Source organism: Corythoichthys intestinalis, chromosome 2 (genome assembly GCF_030265065.1).
Source record: "Corythoichthys intestinalis isolate RoL2023-P3 chromosome 2, ASM3026506v1, whole genome shotgun sequence".
Lineage (NCBI taxonomy): Eukaryota > Metazoa > Chordata > Actinopteri > Syngnathiformes > Syngnathidae > Corythoichthys > Corythoichthys intestinalis.
In genome coordinates this window covers 59,530,192-59,556,433 of record NC_080396.1, presented here as the reverse complement: position 1 = coordinate 59,556,433, position 26,242 = coordinate 59,530,192, and the positions used below count along the sequence as shown (strand labels likewise).

Here is a 26,242-nt window from a genome sequence, read left to right as displayed (position 1 = left end):
TGGAGAGGTTGAAGTTTGTTTATTTGAGCATGTGAACAGGTGTCTTCAAAGTTCAAACAGGTGCAGTTACTTCCGGTAATGAGTGGAGAACAGGAGGGGTTATTAAAAAAGAACTGAGAGCCGAAATATTTACTAGTTGGTAATGTATCATATTTCATGCAGTTAAATACAAATTTATTATTCAAAAATTATACAACGTGATTTTCTGGATTTTTGTATTCGATTCTGTCCCTCACAGTTGAAGAGAACTTATGATACAAATTACAAACCTCTACATTCTTTGCAAGTGGGAAAACCAGCAAAATCGGCAGTGTATCAAATACTTGTTCCCCCCACTGTACATGCGACGTGGAGTTTTTGGATCGAAACAAGGTGAGTACGCCATAATATTTCGTTAAAGTCATGACGTCTGTAATTCTGCTCTCGCGTGCTCTCACCTCCATATAGTGTTTTGCTGTTTAAAAAACATTTGTAAAAAAATGCCCTCCTGTCCAAAATTTTTCTTCCCCAGAAAATTGAGATTTTAAGATTTCCAATGATGTATCACACATGCATGTTGGACAATTTTGAAATTTGGCCAAATTGGGGGTCTCAGAGGGGAACTTCAAGTCAACTGAGTGTTTTCCGCCATATATTGGTGCCTTATGTGCTCTCACTCACCCAATAATGAGGAAACCTTGATAGAGCGGTACTGAAGCAAAATAGAAGACAGATGAGAAGACAGCCTGTAGCAACACAAGAAAGTTGTTGTTGTTTAAGAACATCTATATTTTCTTGTCATTATTAGTGACATACACATATTGACTCCCCTTCCCTGTCCTTTCGGAGGAGTAATTGCTTTTCTTGAAAGGTCAGTTATGAAAGGAAGGTGCAATTCTAGCTATTGAACAAGAAGCTGAATCCTCCACATGAACATTCTTGGCTAAAATGCGCCACGTTGACCGCCAAGCCATTGTAACTATATTTGGCATGCGGTAGGCACGACTGATGCAGCATTGAGCTGTCAAGCGCCACGCAGTGCTGCTCCCAGCTGTGGTTGTGGTCATCCAGACATGTGGAGGAGCCCCCCTCCACCCCCACGGTAGTGAGTCACAGGCTCGCCCTCCGTGGCAGGTCCAAGGTTAGACTGAGACAGTAGCGGCGGTGTGGGGGCGCTCTGACTCACGACCCCACCTTCATGCTCCAAATTGGATGCTTGTGCAATGCTAAGTTTATTTTATATACTTTTTGTTTGAAGAATTAAAGTAATGAAAGCAACAAATTTGAACAGTCTGTCTTTCAGTGTATCAATCATGATTGTAGGATGCTAGCCAATTTTGGACATGTTATTTCCATTTGCAGTTTTAACCAACAAGTTATAAAATGCAAAGAAAGTTAGGCTATCATGGCCTTGGATTTATTTCATTCCGGTCAGGGTTTAAATCAGGAGTGTGGAAAGTATACCACAAAGGGATGCAGTGGGTGGAAGTTTTTATTCCAACCGATCAAGACGACACCTTTTTCATAATCTGGTGTCTTACAAGGGTAATCATTTGATTGCAGTCAGGTATTGCTCACTTCAGCAAAAGCTTCATTCGTCTTTAAATCTACTGTGCTGGTTCAGTTGGAACTAAATCCAGCAACCACAGTAGCCCTTGAGGACCGGTTTTGGACATCCCTGGTTTAAATTATCTCGTTTTATTACTGTAGTAAGACTAGACACATTGACGACACCATTTAAGCATGCCTGAAATGTCAAAATCACTATTTTTTTAGCATGTTTGTTGAAAACGTCTTATGCTAAAACAATAAACACTGATGCAGACAGAATTGTATTGAGGTCATGCGGGATGGCTTCAATGGCGTTTGGGTTCTTTACGTGCAATACCATGAAGCTAAAATGGCAGTGCCACTTAAAATACATGCGGCTGGTTGGTTTAAAATCGTAACTCTTCATTTTTGGCTATAGGTCTGGGTCTGAACCTCGACTGCAGCTCCCTGTTTGCGAGCAGTTCAAACATTAGGTGATAAGTTATTCCCAATCAGCATCCTTTGCAGCCTGGTTGCAAATGTTATCCAGCTTGTCTGGGTAGGTGGGAGTTGTATACCACTATATGTTGCAGATTTTTTCTGAACTGTGGTCCCGAAGGTGACTGAAGGCTTTTGGAAACTGACTGTCGATTGATCAAAATCCAGACTTTTAGAGATGGTTTTATATCCTTTCCCAGCTTTTTAAAAATCAATAATCCTTTATCTCAGGTCTTCAGACAGCTTGACCGAGCCTTGATGCATATCAGACAATGCTTCTCATCAAGACCTTTCTTACCAGGTATGCGTTTTTTTTCCCACTTGTTTTTTATTCCCTTTTACAAAACCAATCACATTTACACCCAGTGTATCGAAATGACAAACAACAAACCAAGGCAAGATACACCAACAAATCAGAAAGAAAAACATGCATATATAAGTTAATAAAAAAAAAAAAAAAAAAAAATAACACTAGTCTACAGTAACGTGGCCCAGCCTTCAATCTCTCCTGAATAATCGAGTCCACATCAAAGTTCTTGTTTATCGTTTGAAATCGGTGCCCTCTTTTATTTTCTAAAGTCTCTCCATTTCTTCCATTTCTCTTCAAATTGACTTTCTTGTAGTCTTAATCTATACGTAATTCTTTCCATTTCACATAGCTCTTCCACCGTACACATCCACTGCTCCTCAGTTGGCTGATCCACTTTACACCAGTCTCGTGATTGCTTTTTTACTTGCCGTCAGCAACACCTTAACAAGGTACTCATCCTCCTTTTGAATCATTTCCCGAGTTAAGTTCCCCAAATAAAGCACCTTGAATGTTTTCGGAATAGCATATCCTATTATTTTCCGCAAATCTTTCCAAATTATATTCCAATATTCTTTTATATTCTGGCAAGACCAGAATATATGCAAGTGTCCCACGTCCTTATAGCCACATGCTCTCCAGCATGGTTGTTGAGTGAATATAATTTCTTTCATTTGCAGAGGACTTATAAAAAACCGTCCGATATTTTTCCAATTAAATTCTCTCCCAAAACTTGGAGCTAGGGGATGTGCTCTGTGTCTCACACATCTTTGACCATTCTCCCTCGGTTATTTGTGCTTTGAGTTCTTTCTCCCATTTTTCTTTAATGTACAGAGATGTGTGCGTCTGACATGACATGAGTGTTTTATAGAGTTCAGAAATAACTTTGCATTTTTTCCCATCATAAACTTTTTTGAATACCTTGATAATCTCATTTTCAGTTTCACCCTTGACCTCTTTGTCATAGTAGTCTTTCAATTGTATATATCTATAATTGTCCTCCTCTTCCAATCCAAATCTCTGCTTCAATCTTTCAAAACTCTGCAGCTTGCCACCTTCCACCACTTTAGTTATTGCTGTTATGCCTCTTTTTGCCCACCTCCTAAACCCTTTATCATTTAATCCTGGTGTAAAAGTTTCATCAAATGCGAACCAACTCAGAATTTTTGTTTCCCTTTCCAGATTGTGCCTTTCCACCACAGTTTTCCATATATCCATTGTATTCTTAGTTATCTCCCCCAGTTGGTTATGCAGTATTTTAATCCGTTCCTTGTGTGCTATTAAATTCCGCATCTCAATATTTGTTTTTCCAAATTCAATAGCTTTCCATTTTGCAGAGTAACCTTCCTTGCACCAATAAACCAAAGGTCTGATTTGTGCTGCAAAGAAATATTCTTGCAGATTTGGCAATGACAATCCGCCCTTCTCCTTTGGCAGCTGCAGAGTCTTGAACTTTATTCTTGGTCTTTTACCCCTCCAAATGAACCGCGAGATCCACTTGTCCCATTCTACAAAGTGTTTTTTTGGAACTTTCACTGGCAGAGATTGGAACAAATACTATAGTCTTGGCAAAACATTCATCTTGACCACTTCTATCCTTGAACTCAGATCAGTAACCATATTCGACCACCTCTCCAAGTCTTTTCTTATTTCTTGGTTGATTTTTGTATAATTTGCTTCATATAAATTGTCCATTCCCTTCGCTATATTCACACCCAGGTATTTTATTGATCCAGCTGTCCAATTTATTTTATACATATCATTTATTTCCTGTGATGGCACATAGTTTATTGTCAATATTTGAGTTTTGGAGATATTGACCTTATATCCCGAGTATTTCCCGTAATCCTCCAGTAGCCTCATCAACTCTGGTAAGTTTTCATTTGGTTGTCGCAGGTAGACCAAAATGTCATCTGCAAACAATCCTATTTTATGCTCTTCCCTTCCAATTGTCACTCCCTTGATATTATCCTGTTGTCTTATCATTTGTGCTAATGGTTCAATGACCAACGCAAAAAGAGTTGGGGAAAGGCCACATCCCTGCCTCGTCCCTCGTGCCAATTTGAAATTTCCAGTCAGGTTGCCATTTATCTTAATTCTTGCATGTGGGTCCTGATATAGGGATCTAATGCAATTAATAAATCTTTCATCAAAACCACATTTTTGCATTACTGTAAAGAGAAGGCCCAATTAACACTGTCAAAGGCCTTTTCTGCGTCTATGCTTACCAAGATTGCACTTTCTCCTTTATTTTGTATTTCCTCAAAGATAAGGACTGTCCTTCTAATATTATCTTGTGTTTGTCTTTCCCTGATGAAGCCTGTCTGGTCTTCATCTATCAAATCATGCATAAATGTCTCCATTCTCTTCGCTATTATTGATGTATATAGTTTATAGTCCACATTCAAAAGTGAAATGGGCCTGTAGTTACAACATTGCTCTCTATCTTTACCTTCTTCAGGAATAATTGAAATGATGGCCTCTTTCCAGGAGGGGGGGATCTTTCCTGTCCTAAGAGTATAATTAAATGAACACTGTAAAACTGGAGTTAACTCCTCTTTGAATGTTTTATAAAAAGAAGCCCCCAATCCATCTGCACCTGCCGATTTTCCTGGTTTTACTTGGCTTACTGCCTGTTGTATCTCCCCCATTGAAATTTCCGATATCAACATCGCATTTTGTTTTATGCCTATCTTTGGTAAATCCAAATTATCTAAAAATTTGGTCATATATTCTCCTTCTTCAGACCACGGTTGAGAATTTAATTTACGATAATAGTCTTCAAATATTTCTCCAATTTCCTCAGGGTCACATGAAATTTTATTGGTTATTGGGTCCCTCATTTTATGGATACCATTTAACTCTTGTTGTCTCCTAACATGTTTTGCCAATATTTTGGTTGCTTTTGATCCTCCCTCATAATAAGTTTGTTTAAGGAATCTTGCCTTTTTTTCCCACCTCATCCAGCAAAATATTATCAATGTTTTTGTATATCAGGTGTGTGTTTTATAGTGGGCAGGGCAGCTTTAAACCACTCATCAGTAATTGGGCACACACCTGACTTAAAAAGTTTGGTAAAAAATGGTTTCAATTGCTCTTTAAGTCTCCTTAGACAGAGGGTTCACATACTTATCTTCCCCCTTCTGTTATTGTTTGCATACTATCCTCATTAAAATATGAAAACCTATACATGTTTGAGTGGTTTTAGTTAAAGCAGACACTGTATTTTCATCTGTGTGATTTTGAAGATCAGATCACATTTGATGGTGATTTTATGCAGGATTGTGAGAAATTCCAAAAGGTTCAGATACTTTTTCATACCACTACATGTGATTTGCAACGGATTGGTGACCGACTGGTTTGACAGAGTGTTTCCCGCCTCTCGCGCAAAGTCAGCTCGGATTATGTCTAGCCCTAATGAGCACAACCGCTACAGAAATGGATGGATCTATTCAAAAGCATCAGAGCCGACCAGGATGGTTTAAAACTTCATACCTGCATGGTACTGATGCAAAGGCTCCTGTGGATGACAAACTGGCTGAGGGCTGCAGATCTTTTGTAGCTGTTGCGTCCGTGAACCATCAGGAGACGGCCTAAATGTTTGAACTGAGTCACAGAGAAGTCTGCGGCCAGGGAGGCCTGTTTACCTTCCTGTAACACACAGGCAAGCCAGTGAGGACTCTGTTCACCTGAGGTCCCGCCAAGTGGATCATACTCTTAAACAATGATCTTATTTGTGCTCGGAGGGCAGTCATTACGATTACCCCAAAACAGTTGTTGTATCTAAGAAACATTACATGCAAGAGTCTAACCCTCACAGAAACACATGCTACCTCTGTAAAAAAAAATTACAATAACAAAAGAAATAAGTAAAATATAAGTAAAAGCACTGCAGTGTTCCTGCCTGGTATGTAATCCACCCCCCCCCCCCCCCCCACACACACACCCCACCATTGTAAATTACCAGTTGCACACAGACAATGAAAATGGACTCGTGTGTGCACATGACTCCACACTGTGTGAATGCATGAGGGGTTTTGACAGGAAAGGCGAGCTGCGAGAGAAGTTTGGTGGGTACGAATCTCACTTTTCCCTCCACTCCCACGCCACAGTCGGCTTCCTGGATCATGCTGACATCGTTTCCTCCATCTCCTAAGAGAAAACAAAAGCCATAGAGGTGTCAGGATTCACACTTCTTAAGACTCGCCCAAAATCACAGATCAGAAACCTGGTGGAAGAGGGCAAAATGGAATTTGTAATGAAAGCATCGGTCTCACAAGCATCTGTCTATACAAAAAAATATATAGCACACAGTGGTGTAAGGAAACACAAAATACGGAACTTTCTCTTTGAAATGCACAATTTTCTATTGTGATTGTTAGTCAAAAGCTTATTAAGAGCCAAAGTTAGGTCACATCTGTTTGTCCAGTTCTTTTGCTACATACCTACAGCACAGGTGAGTTTGCCCGTCCGCTCCTGCAATAGCCGGATGATCTGAGCCTTCTGGGTTGGGGCACACCGGCAGCAGACCACAGCGGGACACTGACAAGCCAGCTCCATGAACTCGTATTCGTAGTATTTTAGACAAACCTGCAGCGAGAATGACAGTTGAGCTATGTTGCCTAGTTTTGTTTGCATTGTCTGATCTTTATGTCACAGCGACAGCAGGGTCACTGTGGAGCTGTCACTACAACTCAACAAAGACTTAATGTTCATACCTTTGATTTTCTTAATTGTTTCAACTTCTTATTCATTTCTAACCACATTAGTGACAAAAAAAAGTTACCTACCTCGAGCGAGTCACCAGATATCACCAGGGCACAGTCATGTTTCCTCCGGAATGCATTGAGTTCCAGATGGGCTTCTCCTCGCGTGGTCACCTGTAGTCATGTCAACAACATTAACAACTGCACTCGAGTGTACGAAGACAAAATAAGGCCTAACAGTCTGACAGATTCACGCACTTGCACCCTTATACATCCATCTGATGTTCCTTCTCACAAGGTGTGTCTGAGTAATTTCCTATTATTTGATTTGACTATTATTTTAAAAATCTCATCTTTGTGGTATCATTAAAACAGATGATTAAGAATAGTTTGTGTATCATTTATAATTGTTCCAGAATTGGAGGAACTTTTACGTCTCTCCCATTAAATTTTAAACGATCCACATGCAAAACGTCAGGAGAAACCGATAAGATGCTTTTTTTGTTGTTGTTGCTACGCCTAACATTACAGATTTACAACTCTGTTGCTGTGATTAGAGAAGTGAAGGTTTATTTTTCAAGAATTTTGACGCCAAAATGTCCTCCAACAAAATACAAAATTCTACATATTTTTGACCAAATAAATAAACATTTTGGTATTTTGACCCTCGGTTTGATTGCATACAATACATTTTGCAAAGGCAAAACAAATATATTCTCTGGACTCCAAGCCAATATGAAATTGAAGGCTTCAAAAACTGGATAATGGCCAGCTTGACTGAGGAAACTGTGTCAGCTTCCAATTGAGACAAAAAAAAAGCGAATTCATCCATGACAGCTCGCAGAGTTAATCTGTCATGAAGAGCAACGCTCAGGCTAGAACATCCGCCTGCCGCTGACTCCTCAGACGTCAGCGCGCATCAGGACTTCGGTGGCGACCAGGAAACTAATCCAGATGTGCGCGTCGCAGGCCCAGTCAGCATTCACGCAGTGTCCACCGGGACTCAGGTTTTCAAGGCGTGCCAACCATTGTTATTCTCTTCCAGTAAGCACGGTTGTACGTAAACGGTAACCTTAAGTGGTCGGCCCGATCTCTGAGGTGGCACGGCGCCAGGCGCAGCGCCGCAGGGGGACCATAGAAGCCCGAAGGCTGAAAAACAAATTAGGAAACGAGGCCTCAGCATCTTCCCAGCGGGAGCGCTTTTCTCGTTTTCTCCCTCAGTTTATTCTGCCTGACAGTGGCTTGGATGCCTTTACCAGTGGGAAGTGATTAATGCTTCACGGACGCTGGCTGGGCCGCGCACAGACGGGCGAGAGCTTGCTAACGGGCCCCTGGAGGGGGCCGAGAATTGACATCTGATGAAACAAAACGCTAGCTTGCATACTTACAGGTCTGAAGATGTGGATATCCTGGTTGCGGGTGATCAGGTGGGCGTTCTTGGCGGTACACGTGGCTGTTTCCAGCTTGTCTCCTGTCAGCATCCAAACCTTTGCAGGAAGCAAACGGTTACAAAATAGTACATATCATTGACATACAAACCATCAAACTAATTTAATTGAAAAATTATAAGATGTTTTCATCGGAAGTGAATAGGGAAAATTAGCAATGACTTGGATGATGTATTCATTTACCATACTAAACATTTTGTATATTTTGAATGAAATATTAAAATGTGAATGATCGCTGCCAACCCCCCAGCCCAAATGGATTGGACATCTATTGCAGTCAGAAGCAGCCAATTAGTTAATGAAAAATGTATGATTTGATATCACAAACAGACAAGGAAGTAAAGCCCTTCTAAATTACAAAATTAACATAACGTGTTTTGATGTGTAGGTGGAAAGGTTGTCCACCTTGATGCCTGCATTGCGTAGGATCTCCAAAGTGGGCCTAACGTCAGCCTGCAGCTGGTCCTCCACGCCAGTCAAACACAGGAGCTCCATCTCCATTTCCAGACTTTCGATCACCGTGGCAACTTTAAGGGAGCGGTCATGCACGCTGAGCTTGGCCTGGACGTAGCGCGCCTGGAAGAGTGAAGAAAGATTGTGACTGATGTTTATTTTTTGCTAGCTGCAGTAGAAGAAAATGTCAAAAATATGGGGGGCAGACATGAAGGGCACTTAAAGACAGTTGGCTAAACTAAAAAAAACATAATAAATATTTGTTATAATTAAAAAAAATAAAAAATAAAAAAAAAAAAACTACAAGCCTGTGTTTTCAAGCAGTTTCCAAAACCACTTCAGTAAGTATGTCAACGCCCGTCTTTTTGCCGCTGTGGCTCTGGGGTCGTTCGCCAGTGAGATAACGCAAAAACAATCCGCTGGTGACTCAGACAGGAAATACAAAGTGTGTGTGCGTGTGTTTGTGACTCATTGCTGCCCACCAGCTCCAACACGCGATTATACAGTTCACAAACTGCTGCCTGCAGGGGAGTGACCTCGCCCTTCTTGAACAATGAGTGGGGTGTGGGGTGACTAGGGGGTTCAAAGGTTAATCTAATCTCCCGGCAACAATCGTATTTATTAGGACTAAACGTCTGAAAGCAAAAATGTTATATTTGTACTTGGAGCTCTTACTTCCATGGCAACGGTTTTTCAAAAGAAAACGGTTCATCTTTGTTTTGTTGTACTGTACTGGGATATGACATTTTGAAAAATGGGTTTAAGAGTGAATAGTCAGAAAAGTTTTGCATGATTGCAGACTATCAGGCTTATGCTAATAAAAAGAAATATTGCTGTTTTGCAACATTCAGAACAATAAACATACATGTTCTTGTTCCTTCGCACTCACAAACCTACTTCAAAGTCTTGATACTGTTCCTCAGTCATGGACTTCTTGGAGACAACAAGGACGCGGAGACCTTCTCTTGCCATGTTCCCACACTACAAGAAACAACCAACAAGGTTCAGAGATAATTCCAACATCAATTCAACAACAATAAGAAATATTTGGGAAAAATTGCAATATACAAACTGACAAAATTACTACTACGGTACTATAAATGTATTAAACCACCGCCAAAAGTGAGGGTCGTAGTACAGCTGCCCTAAATTAACAGCAGTGATTACCGAAATATTACTTTAGCGTGTCTAGAACGGTTAATGCAGTAATATGTTAGAAGGGCTAAATTAGATTTTAATTATAAAATCTAACCGTTATTGCGATCGATACATTTCAAAATATATTTTAAAAAAATAAAAACCAAATGATTTAGATAGCCAGACATGATTAAGATTTCTATGTTAATCAATTCCCTGAATTGCAGAGCTGAATACATTTTTTAAGTGGTTAACTGATTAAATTCTAACTTCCCTGGGGAGTCCAGAAAGTTGGCTCCAATTACAGATGTAAAAATATCAATTCAGTTTGAGATTCCTTAATTCTAGTTGGAATAGTAAAAAGACAAAGAGCTCATCGATTCGTAAGTTACTGTAATTGAAAGATTTGTAAAACATTTTCTCATTTTCATAAAAAAGGGGTTAGGCATATATATATTTTTTTATTTTACATAAGAAAATATTTCATATAGCCCCTTAATGAACACGTGTTTAAAAAGTGCTTTGGCAGCAGAGAATGATGCATAGAACGGGTGGCCACAACAAGTGAAAATGCACAAACACATGGAGACACCAGATGTCAAACAATCAATTTCATCAAACCAAGTAGAAAAACATCCAGAACAAAGATTATGAGGGTTGGTGGAAGACAATCGCATAAATCATATTCACATTTTAAAAAATGGAAACAGGTACGCTTTTAACAGATACAGAAAATGGGATCATGCCAAAAATGACAAAACAGTGAATACCTCTTCTTCCAGCCAATCATTATACTGGACAATGCCAGCCATCACCACATCCGCACCCTTCATGTAGAATGTGATCTCTCCAGTTGATTCATCCTGATGGTAAAAAACACACTTCAATTAAAGTGATTACTTGCACTAATTGAATATGTGTTTCATGGCCATGGATTTCACAAAGGTGCTAAATGCATATGAGTCTAACGTTTGAGCTAAAAATCAGCAAGCCCGCCCTCTCTTTGCATAATCTACGCATGAAATTTGTCTTTTCATCTGTAGGTAAATCATCCCCAGTTTGTCTGAGAGCAACAAGTAAATTCCAAACTGATATAGATGCTTTCGTCTGTATCTGAACTTGAATTAGGAAACTTTCATGGAAAAACAACAGGTATTTTGGCCAAGGGTGTAGGTTTCCATAGGGATGGTAGGGACATAACACTACCAACTTTTCAGGATGCTCAAATTGTCCCCACCAACTTTTAAGCAACCTAATTTGCATTATATAAGGAGTTAAGTTAAATAGGTAATTTAGAATGTCTTCACAGACTATATGTTGTAAGGATAGAATTGACCCACCCATTATTAAGTGAATTATTTTCATTATGCTCAGACTTACAGTTCCCCCTTTTGACTTGCTGAATGTGCCAGTCCATTTTTCCCCCCTTAAACACATGTTTGATTGGCTGATGACTTAGACCCAACACTCCTACCCCCCACACACATGCACAGCCCCGACAGAATAATGTCATGCCGCCTCCTCCGCCCCCTTCTAAGAGGAGGGATGGAAGTTTTTTTTCAGCCAGGAGCAGCCACTATTAGTAATGTAAAAAGACGTCAATGTTGCGGAGGTGGGGAACACACCACTAATTTTGTACTGAAAGTCCGACCTGCATCAGAGTTCGCATAACATTAAACTGCTTAAAGTTGCTAACCTGCAAAACTTGAGTAGGAAGCTGCTTAGAGAGAAGTTTCTTCCTGTATATATTTTTGACTACTGACGTTAATTAAACTGTGAGAAATATAGTGAACTCTGCTGGAAACTATAGAACCAGAAAAACATGAGCAAGAAGCTGCTTAGAGAGAGACGTCCCAAGTCTGTGTGTGTGTCAGTCAATTTTCAATTGTATTTTATTTATAAGGTCTGAAAGCAGCCTAAAGCAGCATTAAGATTTTGTTGAGTTTGGCTGTGCTTGTGGACAAAAGCAGTCGTGTTTTACAAGAAGGAAGGCTTCATTTTTATTTACCGTGTTGGGCCAAATATAAGACGGTGTTTTTTGCATTGAAATAAGACTGAGAAAGTGGGGGTCGTCTTATATTCGCGGTCTAGACGTTATACCTATTTACGACGCTAGATGGCGCCAGATATCATTGAAGCGATGTTCTGTCATGACAAATCTCAGCTACTCTCAAGATTAACCAGTTTGCATTATTTTATTGCAATGTTTTTCCTCATTCAGATTTGTTTCAAGACTACAGTTACAGTTAGACTTCGCTTTGATGGTTAATGCAATTATTGCAATTTCGTTGTTTTATCACAATAGACTGGTTTATTTACATTTCAAAAACCAGAAGCCATTCATTTACGAATGAGATTGAACTTTAGTTTACATATTTAAATGTTCTGATATTAAGATTTGAATGAGGCAAAATAACATGCTTTTTCTCTCATATATATTGTTATTGGGGTTGTTCCGATCATTTTTTGCTCCCAATCCGATCCCGATCGTTTTAGTTTGAGTATCTGCCGATCCCGATATTTCCCGATCCGATTGCTTTTTTTTTGCTCCCGATTCAATTCCAATCATTCCCGATAATTTTTCCCGATCATATACATTCAACATACAGTATATAAGTACTGTATTTGTTTATTATGACAATAAATCCTCAAGATGGCATTTATATTATTAACATTCTTTCTGTGAGAGGGCTCCACGGATAGAAAGACTTGTAATCTTAAAGGATAAATGTGACTTTGTATATTGTGACTAAATATTGCCATCTAGTGTATTTGTTGAGCTTTCAGTAAATGATACTGTAGCCATTTAACTGTTCTGCCCAAATCCATGATGAAAAGTGCAACTATGACTGTGCGTAGTGGCACCAATTGATATATCTTCTCTGCGTTCGGAAATAACACAGGGTGTTAAGAAAAAGATCAACTACTACCGTTCTTCCCCAAAATTGCTTGCCACGATATTTGTAATTGTTGAGGGAGGGATTGTAAGGCTTGAGCCATTTAAAAAAAGGCTCCAAAGACTGCCAAAATTCGCTCTACTCATTTTACGCTACCTTTTAGCTCCATATATAGGTAAAATGGCGCCATTATAGATTGAACGCTCCAATGCGTGAGTGGGTCGTGCAGCGCATGCGTTAATTGCGTTAAATATTTTAACGTGATTAATTTTAAAAAAATTAATTACCGCCGTTAACGTGATAAATTTGAAAGCCCTACTTTAAGCCAAAACTAAAGACTCTGGATGAGAGTAAGACATTTTGTCTGTAACGTTATATACAATTAGAAAACGATTTAATTAAAAATATATATATATTAAAAAAAGGCATGTCCGATATTTTTTTGCCGATTCCGATACTTTGAAAATGACGTGATTGGACCCGATTGATCGGGATCTTTAATTGTTATAATCATTTGTTTCAGGTGTACTGTAATTATTTTCTGTATAAAAATTAATTTGGTGTTCAAAAAGTCTTTTTTCAAACTTGAGTCTTGAAAAAGAGGGGGTCGTCTTATAATCAGGGCCGTCTTATATTTGGGCCAATACGGTATTTTTGTTATTCCACCGACAAAGACGTTTTTTTTAGTTATATTTAATTTATTCATTCAGACAGACAACATTGAGTAGTCTTAAGAAAAAAAGTTGTTTTTGCATTCCCGGATGGTTAAGAGATTATTGAAGGGATCCTCTGTTTTTAAGACAAGTAATTCTTAAAAGATACATGTTAGTATGAGTTATAATAATTTGATATTAAAACCCCTCAATGTTTTTGTTTTAATAAAGTTTGTAAAATTATTTTAAGTGATAGGTCGCCATTCTTGTTACGTCGCAGTGCGTGACGTCACTGGTCCCGTTGCCGAAATTCCAGCGTGTTACTTGTTAGCTTTTCCAACATGTCGTCAGTTCTACCCTTCCTATTTGAACCAGATCTGAAAAGTGAAGAGCAGGACAGCACTGTCGGTCGTTCACAAGATGAGCTTCAGGGAAAAATGCGTGCAGCAAATACCTGATAAGACAAAAGTTGGGCAAAACTGGTGATGCGAGAGTCTCCTGTTGGGAAGTCCGGTTGGGAGCGAGAGTGTATGCTGTCCGGTTTTGTTAGCAGATATTCAAGGTAAGCATATTGCGTTTTCAAACTTATCCCAATATAATTATGTCGATTGTTACCATCCAGAGCTGTCGTGTGCTTACAGTACAGGCCAAAGAGCACACCTTGTGTAATCCATGTCTTGTACATTGTAACGCGTGGTAGCTAGTATACGTGTATAAAAGTACCAAAAAGTGGAGAAGCTTCCACTTATGCACATTTATTCACAAAAAATAATATTTCCACCTTGACCACTCTTCACTCGGGAGCTCAGCAGTACGCAAACACGTGTTCCCTAACGAACTCACAACATTGTTGTAAGGTCCACATCAGAGTCACTGTCGTCACTGTAGCGTGCCATACTGCTTTAATTATTTAGTATGATTTGGGGAAAACTCCCACGAAGAATAGTCAACAAAAAGGATGGCAATAGTAATCCAAATCCGCGTTTTTTACTCACTCGAAGATCCAGGAATTAGACCGATACCATGGCAATGTCGCAGCCGCGATTAGGCCGTCGATTCCACGAAATAGACTGATCCGAAAAGCCGCTGTGGGACCGACGAATCAAAAAAATGGACAGATCCGAAACCAATATTGCAGACGCGGTGGGACCGTCGGATCCAGAAAATAGACGGATCCCTTACTTGACTGAGGATCCAGGAAAAATGTTCGGGCGCTAGTTGTAACGCGTGGTGGGTAGGATACATGCATACAGGGACCAAAAAGGGGGAGAAGCTTCCACATACGCACATTTATTCACTAAAAATAATAATTCCACCTTCACTCCCCTTGTTTTCATTTTACTGGAAATTGCATCCAAAAGCAGCACATTGTGGCATTTTACTTCGCGAGTTTAGGCAGCAATAAGCAATTGTTCAACACGAAAGATACCAATGACGTCATCATTGCCAGCCCGCAAACCATGGCGCCAACTAACGGTCAAAATATGGACTAAATATTATAAAATATTGCCATTGATTTAACATTTTATGTGTTTCTAACAACATATTTTAGTACAATTGTGGTTTATTAGCGCCTACGTGTATTTAAGTTAGAGGATCACTTTAACAAGTTTGTATTTATTGTGTATGTTAATATAATTTATGTTCAAATATAGCAATTTAAATTTGCTAATAAAATCCAGACATTTGTTCTTAAGTTTTCAAAATGCTTCTTTAGTAGTTTTTTTAAACAAACGTTTAAATAAAACGGTATATCACCTGAACCAATACACATGAAAGTTAGTATAAGTCAATACAGATTTAATTTGCATTATCACTAAGCCTATCAATTAATTAGGTTCATATTCTTGGGAAATGTAGCCCTGACCCCTTTTCACCCAATCCGTTTGGTCGTATTAATGCCGTGTCCCCAGAAAAAAAGTGTACATGCAGGTTATGCTGTTAAATCGTCCCTACCAATGTTGAGACCAAACCTACGCCCTTGATTTTGGCACTCACCCGCACAATGATGCCCATCCTCTTGCTCTCATATGTGAAAGGGAAAATCTGCAGGATAGTGAAGTTCATAATTTGGCCAGTAGGAGTCCTGAGTTGCATGAAGGACTGATCTCTCCCAACCAGTGTTAAACCAACACTCTCCGTCCACTGCACCAGCGACACCTGCAGACAGCCGATAGGAAACACTAACAATGAGGTTGGATTGAAAGACTATTGATCCGAATGCCATTTTCTCACATTAATGCTCCATTACTTGAATTATAAAGTGAACAGAATCCCTAGCCTAAATAGACTTCCTCAGACTTCAGTGCACATTGAGGATGACTCAATGACTGGGGAATATGGAGCATTCAATACTATTGATTTATAAATTGCTGTGTGATTAAAATGATGTTCAATAGTGTCCCAAGGATAGTGGGGGACAACCACTTCCAATACTCAAGAACCTTTTTGAGGAGGAAAATAGAGGAGATGAACTAATCAATAACTTGCAGGCCAGAGGTTGTGCATCAAACAACAAAGCCATTAAGCATTGTGTGACAGCTCTAATGGTAGTGACCAAAAGCATACAATGGCAGAAAGTAGCATTGGGAAATTGGAAAGCAGTTTGAATGATAATACTGTGTGATGTGACTTATTAAGAGTGACAAACAGGCCAAAACGTTAAAGCCCAAATCTTAATACATGAAATATCCTACGTGTAGCTATTCATTCATTCATCTTCCGAGCCACTTATTCCCAACTGGGTCGTGGGGTTGATGTATCATAGCTAACTATGGGCAGTAGGGGGTGGTACACCCTGAATTGGTTGCCAGGCAATCGCAGTGTTACCATCAATTTAAAGAACAGTCTTCCTCGATGTTATTGGCAAACCATCATTTTTTGCATAATCTTTACAATCTCTTCAGAAATTATTGGAATTTTATTTGCACAATTTTTTTCAATATCGTTTAATTGGAAAGTGTTTTAACAATGGAAATGAATTATAATTTTGTAATTGGATTCAGCCTGAGCAGAAAAACAGGGAAAATCTGTAAAATCCCAAATATGTGATCATTTACTGTATTACTACCTGTGAATAATTTAATCTGTGTATTGATCAATTTTCTTTAGGCCTTGTCCTCTTTCATGAGTTAGAGCGGGGGTCGGCAACCCATGTTTTGAGAGCCGCATGCGGCTCTTTAGTGCTGCCCTAGTGGCTCCCTGGAGCATTTTCAAAAATGTTTGAAAATGGACAAAGGTGGTTGAGGGAAATAAGATTCGTGTTTTATGTCAAATACTGGGATCATGGCAAGCGTTTTAATTAGAGGTGCACGATAATTATTGGTCCGATATTAGGAATTACGATGTCATCCCAATAAATCCGATAACATTATATATTATCGGGCCTATTAATAATATTTTTGGAACGGTGTCGGTGGATTGGGATGTGTGTGTTTGTTTCCACTCCAGTATCCAAAGTTTTGTTACTGTTCTAGAGGCCGTATTTTCCCTTCACTGAGTTATAAACCTTACTATTGCTATTAGCAAATGTTTGCATTTTACAGTGTTGTTTACAAGTTCTTGAGAGGCCTTTTGGTTATTGATAGGCTTGCTGTCCTATAATTGCCAGGTTAAGAAAGTTGTTTCATGGACCAAGACGACAAAAGTCTCTTCTCCTGTTGCACCAAATGTTTAATCTGCTGAAAAAGCACAATATCTGTTGGGTTTATGTTTGTTTTAGATCAGTGCTCATTGTTCAGGGGAACACATCGTCAATGATAGTGGCTAATTGTGATTGACTCAAATTATATTTATTTGAAAAAAGTAATATGGTCACTTTATTTGAAGTCAAAACTGTTCTTGTCTTTGTTTTAATTATGATAATATTCATGTCATCAAGAAAATTCTGGTTAGGTCAAAGGGAAATCTATGCTGAATCCACCACTGGTAGTTTTGACCTACAGGTGTTAAAAAACTCAGATGAATATACATTGAAAAATTATATATATATTATCGGTTATCGTAAATGTAATGGCCTTGAGGAGCAGGAAGTTATCGATATCGGTTTCAAAAAATTGATATTGTGCACCCCTGGTTTTAATAAGGGGGTGGCTTGCATTTTGTGGGTGAACGGGAAATACTCCCTGTCCACAGAAAAGGTCACACGGCCGAAGACCGCACCATGGTCGCCGGCTGATAAAGGCGTGCCCACCGAGAATGCGCTTTCCTCGGTTTGGCTATGAGCAGCACCCCGCTCCGACGTCGGCCGGTTTGTCCACCGAGAATGGGCTATTTTCGGGGTTCATTCCCGGCGACGAGTATGGGGAGAGATTTGTCTAAAAAATATTCTCACAAATACATCCGCGATTCACACATATTTTTTGTAGATGCACAAATATATCCAAGATTTTCACATGTAGTTTCGAGATCCACAAATATATTCGTGAGTTTCACATATGTTTTTGTAATCCACAAATATATTCGTAAATTTTACGTGTGTTTTTTTTTTTTTATGTTATGTCATCATGAATTATTGTTTGCAAACATTCGAATTGTATTTGTGAATCGGCGGCCGCGTGCATTTATTTTTTAGACAAACATAACAAGAAACGGTCAAATTTTCACACACAAGCGCATTCGCGATTCACACGTGTTTTTCAAATGCACAAATACGTCCGCAATTCTCACAAATACGTCAGTCATTTTCACATGTGTTTTTCAGATCTACGTCCGCGTTTTCCACAAATACTTCCGCAAATTTCACGTGTTTTTTTTTTAATGATGTGCGTGCAATTATCATGACTTGACATTTTTTAAGTATTCAATTTTGCTCGTGAATTGTTGGAGCTGTTTTGTCACTCGATGTCTGACCAAGATTTTCTCACACACAACAAGCCGACAATTTTCACGTGTCTCAAAACACCTCAGCTTTCACCCGAGGTGGCAGTATTTAGCGCATAGAAAGGTCAAACGTACCCATCAAAAGAGACTGACACCGGGCAGGTGACATTACACCGGGCAACAGATAAACAGATGTCTTGGGTCCGTTGGCCATTCGTTTTTCCTTCTAATGTTGGAAGCCCAATTTTTATGCGTGTTAACAAAAGAGAGAGAAATGAATCATCTCCCGTTTCCCAATTAAAAACTGCTAATTCAATAACGGAAACGAGCCTTAATCCATCTTTCCAATAACTGTTTTTTTAAACTGAAGTCGGGAAAAAAAACCAGATGGAAGAATCAACAATACAAACCAAAAACAAAACAACACAAACACAAATATGGCAGGGGGCATAAACATTTCAAACATTACAAATCAGAGAAAAACAAAAAACAAAACAATGAATAATGCTGTAATCAATTATTAACAAAGTTTTTCACAAATATTGTTTTTTCCGCTTTTAGATTAGATTAAAAAAAAAAAAAACAGATTGATGTAGCACACTCTCATTATGAAAGTGAATTATTTGATTAAAAAAAACTGGTTTATGTAGCACACACTCTCGTTATGAAAGAGATTTTAAAAAATAAAAAAAAACTTGCTGAATAATATACATTTGTGGAGGTAGAATTTCGATAGCAAAATGAGAAGATTAATAATAAAACCACTCATTCTTGCGATTCTTATAGAGACAAAAAATGACATTTTCCCATTTGAGTTTGATCATGAACTTGCAATGTTCTTTCCAAAATTTATTGGAAAAAGACCAGGTACAAAAAGGGTGGTGAACTGTCTCTGGATGATTTCCACAGAAAAAAAAAAACGTTTGTCTCAATGTCCCGCTTGATAGTATCTATGGATAATTTTGAAAGCGACTTCTTTGACCTTACTTGTCAACGGAAACATATTGGGGATAGTCCATACCTTAGACCAAATGATATATCCAACAAATTGATTCCAAACAGACTTAAGATATGGTGTGGATCTAATCTCATTCTGAAATAGAGATCAAGTGTATCTATTCGAATTTTTGTAATGTAGTTAACATAATTTACCCACACTTGAATTTAGTATATTTGGAGGAGATAAAGTTTGAAATTGCATGCTTACATTTCTGCACAGCATAATGAATCCTGAAGGAATCTCATCATAAACAATAGCATATTGCTTAGTTCTAACTGGTAACTGAAAATAATCAAAAAACTCCACGTAAGACATCAGGTGCCCGTTGCAATTAAAAAGTTGTGACACAAAAATGATTTTCTTCTGCATCTAATTGTCCAAGAATAAAGATTTGTTTTTGTAAAGAATTCAATGAGCCATGACCCGGAAGACAATGCCTTGTTGAAGAAGAACTTTTTCCGGGTCAAGGCCAGTGGCGCCTGGCCAGGGGTGGCCACGGCCACCCCTATAAATTTGTTGGCCACCCCACTGGCCACCCCGCTTGCCAGTATATCGTTAGATTGTTGTAGCATCAGTTATGCATTTCATCCCATATGCAAATCTGCCAGCACCTGCTTTTCCCCAGTAATTGTTTTGTTTTGTTAATTGTACACCTTATGCCTAATATATACATAATAAAATAAAACAGAATTGTTGTGGAACTCAAAATGTTGACTGGACAGTTATGGACTACGCACATTAAATCATTAGTAACATCAAATATCACACAATACACCAAAGTATATCAGTAGCCGTGTCCTCAAGTCTTTCTCATAGTTTTCCTCTGACCTTTTTACTGCAATAACATAATGAAAACCTGAAATTATGGCTTTTAGTTTTGGCCACCCCAAAATTTTAAGTGGCCCCATCTGGCCACCCCTATGAAAAATTTCTGGAGGCGCTACTGGTCAAGGCTCATCATAAAAGCGAACACGGAGGAAAACAAATATTGAAAGATATAGATATAGAAGGAAAAACAAACGGCCAAAAGGTACACGGACCGTCTTGATAGTTCTTGAAGTTTGGGAATCATACCTTTATAGCAGGGGTGGGCAAACTATTCCACAAAGGGCCGCAGTGGGTGCAGGTTTTTGTTGCAACCCATTAAGAGGACACCTTTTCACCAATCTGAAGTGCAATCAGTCGATTGCTGGCAGGTGCTTCTCATTTCTGCTGAAACCTCATTGGATAAACTATTTAAACTCTGTGCTGGGTCAGTTGGAACAAAGACCATGACCCACTGCGGCCCTCGAGGACCAGTTTGCCCACCCCTGCTTTATAGTGTATGCGCTGAATACTGCCACCTATCGGGTGGAAGCGGAGGTGTTTTGAGACACGTGAAAATTGTCGGCTTGTGTGTGAGAAAATCTTGGTCCAACATCTAGTGACGTTTGTCTCAAAAATAAATGCACGTGTTCGCTGTTAAAAAACACAGCTCCAACAATTCACAAGCAAAATTGAATACTTAAAAAATGTCAAGTCATGATAATTGCAAGCACATCATTAAAAAACACATGTGAAATTTGCGAAGTATTTGTGGATTTGAAAAATACATGTGGAAAACGTGGACGTATTTGTGGATCTGAAAAACACGTGAAAATGACTAATGTACAGTGCCTTGCAAAAGTATTCGGCCCCCTTGAACCTTGCAACCTTTCGCCACATTTCAGGCTTCAAACATAAAGATATAAAATTTTAATTTTTTGTCAAGAATCAACAACAAGGGGGACACAATCGTGAAGTGGAACAAAATTTATTGGATAATTTAAACTTTTTTAACAAATAAAAAACTGAAAAGTGGGGCGTGCAATATTATTCGGCCCCCTTGCGTTAATACTTTGTAGCGCCACCTTTTGCTCCAATTACAGCTGCAAGTCGCTTGGGGTATGTTTCTATCAGTTTTGCACATCGAGAGACTGACATTCTTGCCCATTCTTCCTTGCAAAACAGCTCAAGCTCAGTGAGGTTGGATGGAGAGTGTTTGTGAACAGCAGTCTTCAGCTCTTTCCACAGATTCTCCATTGGATTCAGGTCTGGACTTTGACTTGGCCATTCTAACACCTGGATACGTTTATTTTTGAACCATTCCATTGTAGATTTGGCTTTATGTTTTGGATCATTGTCCTGTTGGAAGATAAATCTCCGTCCCAGTCTCAGGTCTTGTGCAGATACCAACAGGTTTTTTTCCAGAATGTTCCTGTATTTGGCTGCATCCATCTTCCCGTCAATTTTAACCATCTTCCCTGTCCCTGCTGAAGAAAAGCAGGCCCAAACCATGATGCTGCCACCACCATGTTTGACAGTGGGGATGGTGTGTTCAGGGTGATGAGCTGTGTTGCTTTTACGCCAAACATATCGTTTTGCATTGTGGCCATAAAGTTCAATTTTGGTTTCATCTGACCAGAGCACCTTCTTCCACATGTTTGGTGTGTCTCCCAGGTGGCTTGTGGCAAACTTTAAACGAGACTTTTTATGGATATCTTTGAGAAATGGCTTTCTTCTTGCCACTCTTCCATAAAGGCCAGATTTGTGCAGTGTACGACTGATTGTTGTCCTATGGACAGACTCTCCCACCTCAGCTGTAGATCTCTGCAGTTCATCCAGAGTGATCATGGGCCTCTTGGCTGCATCTCTGATCAGTTTTCTCCTTGTTTGAGAAGAAAGTTTGGAAGGACGGCCGGGTCTTGGTAGATTTGCAGTGGTCTGATGCTCCTTCCATTTCAATATGATGGCTTGCACAGTGCTCCTTGAGATGTTTAAAGCTTGGGAAATCTGTTTGTATCCAAATCTGGCTTTAAACTTCTCCACAACAGTATCTCGGACCTGCCTGGTGTGTTCCTTGGTTTTCATAATGCTCTCTGCACTTTAAACAGAACCCTGAGACTATCACAGAGCAGGTGCATTTATACGGAGACTTGATTACACACAGGTGGATTCTATTTATCATCATCGGTCATTTAGGAGTACATTGGCTTATTCAGAGATCCTCACTGAACTTCTGGAGTGAGTTTGCTGCACTGAAAGTAAAGGGGCCGAATAATATTGCACGCCCCACTTTTCAGTTTTTTATTTGTTAAAAAAGTTTAAATTATCCAATAAATGTTGTTCCACTTCACGATTGTGTCCCACTTGTTGTTGATTCTTGACAAAAAAATTAAATTTCATATCTTTATGTTTGAAGCCTGAAATGTGGCGAAAGGTTGCAAGATTCAAGGGGGCCGAATACTTTTGCAAGGCTCTGTATTTGTGAGAATCGCCGATGTATTTGTGAATTTGAAAAACCCGTGTGAATCGCGAATGCGCTTGTGTGTGAAAAATTGACCGTTTCTTGTTATGTTTGTCTCAAAAATAAATGCACGCAGCCGCCGATTCACAAATACAATTCGAATGTTTGCAAACAATAAGTCATGATGAGTGCACGCACAACATAAAAAAACACACGTAAAACTTACGGATATATTTGTGGATTACAAAAACACATGTGAAACTCACGAATATATTTGTGGATCTCGAAACTACATGGGAAAATCTTGGATATATTTGTGCATCTACAAAAAATATGTGTGAATCGCGGATGTATTTGTGAGAATATTTTTGAGACAAATCTCTCCCCATAGACGAGCACTGCCTTTCCTTCGTCTCTGAAGCCAGGGCAGGGAAATGACAAAAGTCGAACTAACTGGCATAAAATACCGTTCGGGAGAGGAAGAAGTTGCCAGTTTTGACCATTATGTTGCCCTGTCGTACTGAATAAATGCATTTTTAATATTTCATATTCCATTTAGAACACGACTGCTTTTTGTCATGAGTCATGACCATACCATTTATTTAGCAATTGGGGAAAAATACTTAGATAAAAAGAATATCCTGTGAAAATACTGGAGTAGAGAGACTGAAACTGGGGACGCTAAAGCGCTATACTGACAGGCAGGTCTAAACGGCAGAGACTAATTTATCGTCATCTGCGCTTTGCAAAATTGTTGGATACAGTCGAATCGTCTCAAAATATAATTCTAATTCATATAATAATGCTATTTAATTTTTTTTCCTGCTGTCGCTGACACCTTAACGCTTTTAATTTTTTGCGGCTCCAGACATATTTGTTGTTTGCTTATTTTGTCCAATATTGCTCTTTCAACATTTTGGGTTGCCAACATCTGAGCTACAGCCTATTATGGATTGGGCTGTGTAACCCAAATAAAAAGTCAAAGTTAAAAACAAACAAGCTGCGCTTACAGCACCTTGCAGGCTGAAGGCCGTGTGTGCATGCCCTCTACTGGCTAACTCGTAAACTACAGGCAAGCCATGCACCAATAAACCTGCAATTAATTAATCAAACTAAAAAAATAAAATAAAATAAAAACAACGATCCATGGATCAGTAGTTGCAGCCAATGCAACACAGCTAACAAGTTTCAAGATGAATGGCTGACGCATGATGGAAAAGTCAGATTTCAAAGTTAGATTCCACAAAGAAAAAAAGAAGAAAAATGATAAAAATTAACCCACGGGTCCGTTCTAAAAATAGCTCACCACTGATAAAACAAGATGATTTACTAAAAAGAATGTCATTATTTATTCATTTTAACATAACACTGAAACGGCTTAACAATCTAACAATTATTCAATGTTTGTGAATCAGCCCTGATTAAGACTTCCTATTAGCTTGTGAGAAAGAAAAAGCCAGCCTAAATTGCTGAGCTCTGGAATGTGCATCGTCCAACATATTTCTCATTAGCGTCACATCTAAAGAGTCAAAAGCAGTCGTTTCCTCCAAACAACAAACGTAGGTGGGTTCGTCAATGACAAATGCAGTGACCCGTGAAATATGTTCAGAGGAAAACCAAAAGGGGATAAGTGCAGGAGACTGGGGAGCACATAAAGGAAATCCGTATTCACACTGCAGGAAATGGATCACGTTGAATTCAGCAGACCTTTTCCTGGTGTTCAAAGAATGCGTACCATCGAGGACGCAAATGTGGGATGACATTTGGCTTGTGACACTTCAAGAAGGAAAGCGGGCAAGGGAAGACCCATAGTGACAAACACAGAATGGTCCATGTTGGGATAGTTTGATGGTCTTATATAATTAAAGCTGGGAAAAATGCAAGCAAATCACTCATCATGACTGGATGTGTGAAAACATCCAACACCAGGAGCTAGAGGTGGGAAATTCAACTTTTGTGCTTTTCTTTCCTAGGGTGTACGCAGCAAAACACTGTGAGACCTCAACTCTACAACAACAAAAAAGTACCGTATTTTTCGGACTACGTTGCACCTGAGTATAAGTCACACCAGCCCAAAAATGCGCAATGATGAGGAAAAAAAAAACCATAAGTCGCACCGGAGGAGAAGTCTCATTTTTGGGAGGAAATTTACTTGATAAAATCCAACACATAGAACAGATATGTCATCTTGAAAGGCAATTTAAAATAAAAATACAATAGAGAACAACATGCTGGATAAATGTACAGTATGATAATGGTACATGATGCATGAACAACAAAATGCCAACGTGGCCGGTATGTTAATGTAACATAGCTACTAAACGTTATTCAGATAACTATAACATAAAGAACATGCTAACAAGTTTACCAAACCATCAGTGTGACCCCAAAACACCAAAATAACATGTGAAATGATATAACAATGTGTTAATAATTTCAGACATAAGTCGCTCCAGAGTATAAGTCGTACCCCCAGCCAAACTATGGAAAAAAACTGCGACTTATAGTCCGAAAAATACGGTACTAAAATTCGGAGTCAATGACAGGACATTCAGACTGATAGGACTGGTAAGCTCAAACAGTTGATATTTTCAGATGATGTAATGAAAATAGACAACTATATGATGGTGCACTTACCTCGTCTGGGCTGGCAGCCTGGTACACTCTGCAGGTGTCTTCGTAGTGTTGCTCTGCCTCAGCCTGGTCAGTCACACCGTTGGATTCATATGTCGGCGTGACGTTGTGCACCAACGCGATGGCTTTCACCGCCTCGTGAACCCTACTGCTGATGGTTTTGCGAACCTTTGTGGCCGCTGGGGTCCTAGAGGCCGGAAGGTCATGGGTGGGCTGAGGAGTACACAGGCCACAGATGAGGACAGATGGGTTTTGAAAGAGAGTGAGTATCTTGTGAACAACTGCATTTAATAACCTAGAGATGGCAGTGATTTATTGATTACGCCAGTCTACAAAATTTTGGAAAATATCTGCTTCCGAGATACAGTGCATTACAAAAGTGAGTACACCCCTCGCATTTCTGCAGATATTTAAGTACATCTTTTCATGGGACAACACTGACAAAATGATACTTTGACACAATGAAAAGTAGTCTGTGTGCAGCTTATATAATAATTTATTTTCACCTCAAAATAACTCAAAATATAGCCATTAATATCTAAACCCCTGGCAACAAAAGTGAGTACACCCTTTAGAAACTATTTACATCCCTAAATGTCCAAATTGAGTACTGCTTGTCATTTTCCCTCCAAAGTGTCATGTGACTCGTTACAGGAGTGCTGTCTGCATTCCTGCAAAGATTGAAGAGGTGGGGGGTCAGCCTGGTAGTGCTCAGACCATACGCAGCACTCTACATCAAATTGGTGTGCATAGCTGTCACAGAAGGAAGCCCCTTCTGAAGACTGTACACAAGAAAGCCCGCAAACAGTTTGCTGAAGACATGTCAACAAAGCACATGGATTACTGGAACCAGGTCCTATGGTCTGATGAGACGAAGATTAATTTGTTTGGTTCCGATGGTCTCAAGCATGTGT

General features: G+C 39.2%; 1 protein-coding gene across 1 annotated transcript in view; it reads right to left on the bottom strand.

The window, feature by feature from the left end:
* The window catches only part of LOC130910389 (probable phospholipid-transporting ATPase IIA), a 66,273-nt gene that overhangs the window by 15,559 nt on the left and 24,472 nt on the right, over positions 1 to 26,242 (bottom strand). The window contains exons 14-24 of the mRNA XM_057827631.1: positions 25,332 to 25,541; positions 15,607 to 15,768; positions 10,829 to 10,921; positions 9,819 to 9,902; positions 8,874 to 9,044; positions 8,409 to 8,507; positions 7,105 to 7,194; positions 6,760 to 6,904; positions 6,402 to 6,466; positions 5,810 to 5,965; positions 661 to 725 (exon numbers count right to left, since the gene is read on the bottom strand). Of these exons, the coding sequence (XP_057683614.1) occupies positions 661 to 725; positions 5,810 to 5,965; positions 6,402 to 6,466; positions 6,760 to 6,904; positions 7,105 to 7,194; positions 8,409 to 8,507; positions 8,874 to 9,044; positions 9,819 to 9,902; positions 10,829 to 10,921; positions 15,607 to 15,768; positions 25,332 to 25,541 (1,340 nt within the window). The remainder of the gene's footprint in view (positions 1 to 660; positions 726 to 5,809; positions 5,966 to 6,401; positions 6,467 to 6,759; positions 6,905 to 7,104; positions 7,195 to 8,408; positions 8,508 to 8,873; positions 9,045 to 9,818; positions 9,903 to 10,828; positions 10,922 to 15,606; positions 15,769 to 25,331; positions 25,542 to 26,242) is intronic.